This window comes from Phacochoerus africanus, chromosome 7 (assembly GCF_016906955.1).
Source record: "Phacochoerus africanus isolate WHEZ1 chromosome 7, ROS_Pafr_v1, whole genome shotgun sequence".
In the NCBI taxonomy this organism is placed as follows: domain Eukaryota; kingdom Metazoa; phylum Chordata; class Mammalia; order Artiodactyla; family Suidae; genus Phacochoerus; species Phacochoerus africanus.
The window spans coordinates 14705275-14713523 of NC_062550.1; the positions used below are offsets into that span (position 1 = coordinate 14705275).

Sequence of the window (8249 nt, forward strand, 5' to 3'; positions counted from 1 at the left end):
CTGAGCTTCGACGGGAACTCCCCATTTCTGCATTCTTAAAAGGATTTTATTTCATTCTTGATTTATGAGATTATATGTTTTTAAAAAGGAAACTAAAATATAGGTTTGTTTCTAGACAAGTGCTAGAAATAATGAGGTTTTTGTTTTTTATTTTTTCTCTTTTTTCAGCTGTACCCATAGCACATGGAAGTTCCCAGGTCAGGGATCGAATCCAAGGTGCACACAGCTGTGGCTATGCCAGATCCTTAACCCAGTGCACTGGCTGGGGATAGAACCAGCACCACCACATAGATGAGCTGGATCACTGACCCACTGTGCCACAGCAGGAACTCCTCCCCCCACCTCAGTTTTTTTTTTTTTTTTTTTAAATAAGTTTGGTGCTAGGGTTATAAGTGATTTTTTTCCCGCCAGGGTCTATATTATGTGTCAGTTATAAGCATTAAGAGAGTGTCATTTACCATCGTGAGTTCCCATCGTGGCTGGTTGGACAAGGACATGGGTTCGATCCCTGACCTTGCTCAGTGGGTTAAAGATCTGGCGTTGCTGGAAACTGTTGGTATAGGTTGCAGACGAGGCTCAGAGCCCATATTGCTGTTGCTGTGGCGTAGGCTGGTGACTTCAGCTCCAATTCGACCCCTGGCCTGGGAACCTCTGTATGCTGCAGGTGTGGCCCTGAAAAGACAAAAGCCAAAAAAAAAAAAAAAAGACTTATTGGAGTTTCTGTTGTGGCTCAGGGGTAACAAACCCAACTAGGACCATGAGGACTTGGGTTTGATCCCTGGCCTCACCCAGTGGGTTAAAAAGGATCTAGCGTTGATGGGAGCTGTAGTGTAGGTTGCAAATGTGGTTCAGATCCCATGTTGCTCTGGCTATGGTGTAGGCAGATGGCTACAGCTCTGATTCAACCCGTAGCCTGGAAACTTCCGTATGCCATGGGTTCAGCTGTAAAAAGACGGGAAAAAAAAAAAAAAAAAAAAACCAAACTGTGTGTGCTGGGGGGGTAGGGAAACAGTCATAGGTGGTCAGATGTGTTAGTTTCACCACCTTTGGTTGCAGAATATAAAGTCGGTGACTCTGAGGAGTTCGGTGACTGAGGAGTTCGAGGGATACAGTCCTAGAACTGCAGTTCCAGTTACCAGTCCCTTCTTTTTTCTTTTCTTTTTTTTTTTGTCTTTTTTTGCTATTTCTTGGGCCACTCCCGCGGCATATGGAGGTTCCCAGGCTAGGGGTCAAATCGGAGCTGTACCCACCAGCCCACGCCAGAACCACGGCAACGCGGGCCGCGTCTGCAACGTACACCACAGCTCACGGCAACGCCGGATCCTTAACCCACTGAGCAAGGGCAGGGACCGAACCCGCAACCTCATGGTTCCTAGTCGGATTCGTTAACCACTGCGCCACTACAGGAACTCCCCCTTCTTTTTTCTTCCTGCCTCTGTCACATCGCTGTGAAGTGTGCCTCTTCATCTTGAGATGCTAGTGACTGTTGTATTCACAGGTCAGAAGAACTACAGGTGCACTTTGTGTGACAAGTCTTTCACCCAGAAGGCTCACCTGGAGTCCCACATGGTTATCCACACGGGGGAGAAGAATCTCAAGTGTGATTACTGTGACAAGCTCTTCATGCGGAGGCAGGACCTCAAGCAGCACGTGCTCATCCACACACAGTAAGTCCCCCGCAGCCCAGACGCTCCCCCTCCTCGTGGCGAACGAGGGCTTACAAGGGGGGCCTCATCATCTGTCTCCTCCCTTGGCACCGGGCAGTGCCTCCTGTGCTCTGCATAGCCGAGCAAAGGTCAGAAAACTAAGATTTTGGTTTACCCTGGGAGATCTCACTTGTTTGCTTTTTCTTGTTTTTCACTTCTACTCTCTGTAGAGAGTACTCTTTTTTATTTTCTTAGAATTTTCAAAACATAGTTTCATTAACACATTTTAAAATATTTATTTATTTTTGTCTTTTGTCTTTTTAGGGCTTCACCTGAGGCATATGGAGGTTCCTAAGCTAGGGGTCTAATCGGAGCTACAGCTGCCAGCCTACACCACAGCCACAGCAAAATGGGATCTGAGCCTCGTCTGCAACCTATAGCACAGCTCACGGCCACGCCAGATCCTTAAGCCCTTGAGGAGGGCCAGGGATTGAACCCGCGTCCTTAAGGATACTAGTTGGGTTCGTTAACCACTGAGCCACGACAGGAACTCCTCAAAATGACGTTTTAAAACAAAGGCTTCATTAGGCGTTTCCATTATTTATTTATTTATTTTGTCTTTTTGCCTTTTCTAGGGCCACACCTGAGGCATATGGAGGTTCCCAGGCTAGGGGTCGAATTGGAGCTGTAGTCGCTGGCCTACGCCAGAGCCACAGCAGCTCGGGATCCGAGCCGCGTCTGCGACCTACACCACAGCTCATGGCAACGCTGGATCCTTAACCGCTGAGCGAGGCCAGGGATAGAACCTGCAACCTCCTGGTTCCTAGTTGGATTCATTTCCGCTGCACCATGACAGGAACTCCTGGTCTTGGTATTTTTAAAAAGCTCCCCCAGGTGACTCTAATTCTGCTGTTAGGGTCCAGCGCTCCTGAGCTGATCCAAATGAAAGACTTGTTCTCACAGTATCTCTGGCAAGTGGCTGTATTGTTTCTTCCTAAACATAAAGCAGAGTTATTCTCTTCCTTGACCTTGGCTTTCTGTTCTTTCAAGTGATGTTTAAATTTGCACTTGCCTTTTTTGTAGCCATTTAACAGCATAATGAAATAGAAATCATTTTGAGATTAGTTGTGTAACTGTTTCTCTTCTTTTGGGTTGGAAATTGGCTTTATCAGATATTGACCAATGAAAACAATTCTCTTAAATGTGGATCTTGACATTTTCTGACGATGATAAAATATGAGCCTCTGACAAACGTTCATGCTGTAAAAGTTGTTTTTGGACTGTCAAGACTTTACGCCAGTGTTAAGTAATTCAGAAAAGAGCATGGTTCACTACAAAATATTTTTGAATGAAACTTTAGGCTTCCTGTAGAGATCATTGGTAAAGTTTTCTGACATTTTTATCTTTAATTTTAGGCATTTCAAAATGCGTATATTAGTGTTGGAATTCATTTTCTTCACCTGCTTAGAAAAGAAAACCACTACAGCCAAATGAAGGAGGAGTCCCCCAGGAGCGTAAGGCATGGGGCTTTGTTCTCCTCTGAGAAAGGAATGTGAGAGCAGGAGCGGGGCACTAATTCCCTAGCAATCTCAGTCCCATGGCTTTAGATATCACTTAGGGATTTATAGCTCCAGCCTTGTTTAGCTAACCATCCACTCGGCATCTCTGAGTTCTGGGTGTCTGCTGGGCACCTCAAACCTGAGAAGTCCAAAGCTCAACCCTTTTCTTTAAAAAAAATTTAATTTAGTTTTTATATTAGCATATAGTTGATTTACAATGTTGTGTTAATTTCATGTGTACAGCAACATGATTTAGTTACACATAAGCATGTATCCACTTCTTCTCAGATTCTTTTCCCATATAGCTTGTTATATAATATTGAGTAGAGTTCCCTGTGCCATGTATTCAGCCCTCGTTGATAACTATGTATAGTGGTGTGTATATGTCAATCGCAACCTCCCAATTTCTCTCACCTCCCCATACCTGTCCCCTTTGGTAACCATAAATCTGTTTTCAAATCCTGTGACTTTCTATTTTGTTAATAAGGTCATTTGTATCCTTTTTTTTTTTTTTAGATTCCACATACAAGTAATGTCATATGATACTTGTCTTTGTCTGATTTATTTCACTTAGTATGATAATCTCTAGGTCAACCCATCTTATTGCAAATGGCATTGAGGTGCCTGAATCTTTTCAAAACAGAGTTTTGTCTGGATCATATGTTGGCTCCAACTTCAGTGGTGACACAGCTGACTTCCCTGCTTCTGGTCTTCTCTCTCCTCATTCATTCCCCAACACACACACACACACACACACACACACACACACACACACAGTTCTGTCCAAAGTGGCCAGAGGATCCATTTAAAACATAAGTCAGATGCACACACAAAATTCTGTCCACTGTGATCCATTTAAAACATAAGGGAGATATGGTGTCTGTCTCCTCTGTTGGGTTCCCATCATACTGGGTTAAAAGGTCTTGGTACTTGGGTGCATGTCCCTCTTTATCTTTTTTTTTTTTTTTTGTCTTTGTTGTTGTTGTTGTTGTTGCTATTTCTTGGGCCGTTCCCACGGCATATGGAGGTTCCTAGGCTAGGGGTCGAATCGGAGCTGTAGCCACTGGCCTACGCCAGAGCCACAGCAACGCGGGATCCGAGCCTCGTCTGCAACCTACACCACAGCTCACGGCAACGCCGGATCCTTAACCCACTGAGCAAGGGCAGGGACCGAACCCGCAACCTCATGGTTCCTAGTAGGATTCGTTAACCACTGCGCCACGACGGGAACTCCCCTCTTTATCTTTTATTCCTTTTCTCATTGGTTCCTCTGCCCGCATTGGGCCTCCCCTTGCTGCTGCTTCAGCCTACTGAAGATACTCCCGTCTCAGGGCCTTTGCACTGGACTGCCTAGAATCTTTCCCTCTAGATATCTCCCTGTCTTCCTTCACTTCTTTCAGGTTTTTGCTTAAATTCATCATCTCTTCAGAAGGGTCTTCTCGAGTAACTCATGTGAAATAGGACTCTATCATGCTTAACCTGGCTTCCTTTTTTTTTTTTTTTTAGGGCCTCACCTGCAGCATATGCAAGTTCCCAGGCGAGGGGTCAGATCTGAGCTATAGTTGTTGGCCTACACCATGGCCACAACAACATGGGGTCCGAGCCGTGTCTGCGATCTGTGCCGCAGCTCATGGCAATGCCGGACCCTTAACCCACTGAGCAAGGCCAGGGATAGAACCATGTCCTCATGGCTACTAGTCAGGTGTATTAACTGCTGAGCCACAACGGCAACTCGCTGGCTTCACTTTTATAGTACTTATTACTATCTGATATCATGGTATAATTTTTAATTTGTTTATGGCTTAACTCTTCCACTAACGTGTAAGCCCCGTGAGGCAGGGTCTGAGTATTCCCCGTCCTGTAGCTCCTCAGAATCCTTCAGTACCATCTCCTGCTGAGAGAAGGTGACAGAAATGCTAAGGAGACCAGGCTTCAGAACTTGCTACTGCACCTCACACTCCATCAAGGATTTTAATCCCCTTTTATCTGTTTTACGTATCGGGCTTTCATGAAGACATAGGGTTCAGCTGCTCAAAAAGTTAAAAAACTCCTGCTCTGTATGGTCCTGCTCTGTATGGTCCCTAGGTTCCTTTTCAGCTCCACAATGTCTAGGCCAGGGTTACTTGACACTACTGACGTTTTGAACCAGATAATTTTTTGTTGTAGGGCCTGCCATTAAGACCCATAGCATGATACTTGGCCCGTTGGCAAACGTTTTCCAGTCTGACTCTTCCAATTCTTGGTGAGAATGTGGGCAGCAGGACCTCCCAAGTGGCTGTTGATGAACACGTGTGTACACCCACGCTGGGAAACAGTTCAGCATTATCTCATAAAATTGAAGATGTGTGCATACCCTTGATCCAGCTTGCCTGTCCTGAGTACAAGCCCTCGAGGAGCTGATGCATATGCAACCCACACAGCAGCATCGACTGTGTGGAGCAGCCTCGCCTGTGGCGCCAGGAAACTGGAAGCCATCAAAACACCCGTTAACAATAGAGCCAGTGGCACGGACAAGTTGTATATTTATAAGTAGCTTATGGCCATGGAAGGGAGCAGACAGCTGAGCCTCATAGCAAAACTTGATTGAATCTCAGAAATATCATATTGGGTGGAAGCAGCAAGAGATACATAACAGTATGATCCCATTTACATAGACTTCCAAGACAGGCAAAATCAGGCTGTGCTCTTTAAACGATGCACATGTTTTATGACTCTTCTGTATAATATATCTCCTTTAAAAAAGTTTGATCCTAGATGTGTAGGCCTCTGGCAAAGGCCCGGAGTTGTGCAGAGTAAGTGTGTGTTTGTCATTTGTAATCCCAAATCAAATGTTTTTCTTGTGTTCCTCTTAGAGAACGCCAGATCAAGTGTCCCAAGTGTGATAAGCTGTTCTTGAGAACAAATCACTTAAAGAAACATCTCAATTCACATGAAGGAAAGCGGGATTATGTCTGTGAAAAATGTACAAAGGCTTATCTAACCAAATACCATCTCACTCGACACCTGAAAACCTGCAAAGGGCCCACCTCCAGTTCATCGGCACAGGAGGAGGAGGAAGATGACGACTCCGAAGAGGAAGAACTAGCAGACTCTGTGGGGACGGAGGACTGTCGGATTAACAGTGCTGTGTATTCAGCAGAGGAATCGCTCTCCACACATAAATGAAAGAAAAAGAAGCCACCTATTTTGGATGGAAAATACAAAGGGAAAAACACACATAACCGGTTGTCGACTACAGTGGTTTTTGTATGAAATGATTTCGGATTTCCTTCCCGCCCGCAGTCAAAACAGACCACCGGGGAATGGATAAAGCACTTAGAGGGGAGCTTCCTAATGAAGACACTTTTAAAAAGATTGGGAAAAGAGCATGTGTCCTCATTTTAGGTGATATGTGGGGAGGAAAGGGTAGGCTTTTGGGATCTGTTCTGTATTTAGATGATGATCTGGGAGATACATTTGTACTTGAGTCAGAGCTGCCCTCTGCCCAGACAAATCAGATTTATTTTAAATTCTTTCTTTCTTCCACATTATTCTGTCTTCCTCCCAACCTGCTGATTTCATAGCACAGTCATCCTGATGACCGATTTTGGTTCTGGTGTTTGTGTTATGCAGATTATTGTGACTTAAGCTCATCCCAGAATGGATTGAAACAGAGCAGTTTAAGCTTGTTACTTTGAAGCTAGCAAGTGTAAAGCACCACCTGCCTTAATCTCTCCTGGCTGCTTGGGAGTTTAGGGTAGATCTTGCTTCTGAGATTTTCAGCAGGTGCCTAGAGGGCAGATAAAAAAGGAGCAGTCAGGCAGGAGGACCCTGATGGAGAGAAGAAAAGGAGAGACCCCTGGGCCACTGTTCAAGAAACCAGCTCTGCTGGAAGCCGGGGTGAGACCTGCTCCTTAGAGATCTTGGATGGTGTAGATGTGTCTCTGTCTCCAGTGAAGCTTCCGGCACCCAGACACGGGATCTGGAGGTGTAGTGAGCCAAGTAACGCCTGCTGCATTGTCTCCTGAGAACAGGCACGTGTGGACTCAGCTGGCAAAGTGGTACCTTGGCCCATGGAAGGCAGGGGAGAGTGACCCTTTCTATCTGGCTTGCCTCGCCCTATGACCAGGATTGAGACACCGTTAAAATGTTGCCAACTCAATGACCGATGACTCATTGGTGCAGTTGCAAGGCCGGGCCTTCCCAGTTGTCTGTGTGAAGGACCTCATCGGTTTCACGTGGCGGATGTCAAAGAACTTGGAAGCCGGCATGTTTTCAGGGTCCCAGCCTAATTCATCGACCCCTCTGATCTTTCGCCTGATCTCTCACGCTTATCCTGCTTTCAGCAAGAAGCAAACACGCCTAAGTTGACGGTTGAGGGAACATACTGTCTTGCTCTAAGGCACAACCTCTGGGCTGGAGTAGAGAGGACTCTGGTGGGAAGGTTTTGCTGCTAACGTATTTATGGAATGAATGTATTTCATTCAAATCTGTATTCCTCTAGGAAGGATTAAAATAAAAACTTTTTAAAAAATACAAGATTTCTCTTGGAATCCCATTTTGTGGAAGGAGAGGAGTGCGTCTCAGGGAAAACTCAGGTACAACTTGAGTGTTTTCTAAGGTTAGAAGTGGAGAAAGTATTTCCTGAGTACCGTAGCTTTGAAGTTATATTTTAATGTGCTTCTGCATGACAGTGCTTAGACAGACTATCCTTCCTGCGTCTCCAGCTCCCGTCTCCTGCCCCCTTCCTTCCTGAGGTGGTGCCTTGACTTTGATGCCTCCTTGGAGAATTGCAGGTCTGTTGTTGAGGGAGTGAGTGTTGGTGGTCGCCAACGCTGGGTCGTGAACCTTCATCAGAGCAGCTCTCTGAGTGGGACTGAGGTCGCTCAGACTTCTGACCTGGTAAAGGCAACCTGGTGGCAGCCACTCCCTTAGGAAACCATCAATGCTAGAACTACAAGCTCCCTTTCTCCCTTGAGTTCAGTGGCTCGTGTTGGGTTAAATTTCTTTATTTCCCAGTGCTGGGTGAAATGCCCCAAATATTAAACCTTATGTTTTAAAAAAA

General features: G+C 45.5%; 1 protein-coding gene across 3 annotated transcripts in view; it reads left to right on the top strand.

The window, feature by feature from the left end:
- The window catches only part of PRDM4 (PR/SET domain 4), a 30129-nt gene extending 22409 nt beyond the window's left edge, over nucleotides 1-7720 (top strand). For all 3 annotated transcript variants that reach the window (XM_047786457.1, XM_047786456.1, XM_047786455.1), the window contains exons 11-12: nucleotides 1499-1667; nucleotides 6058-7720. In XM_047786457.1, the coding sequence (XP_047642413.1) occupies nucleotides 1499-1667; nucleotides 6058-6370 (482 nt within the window). In that variant the 3' untranslated portion in view covers nucleotides 6371-7720. The remainder of the gene's footprint in view (nucleotides 1-1498; nucleotides 1668-6057) is intronic.
- The last annotated feature ends 529 nt before the right edge of the window (nucleotides 7721-8249 follow it).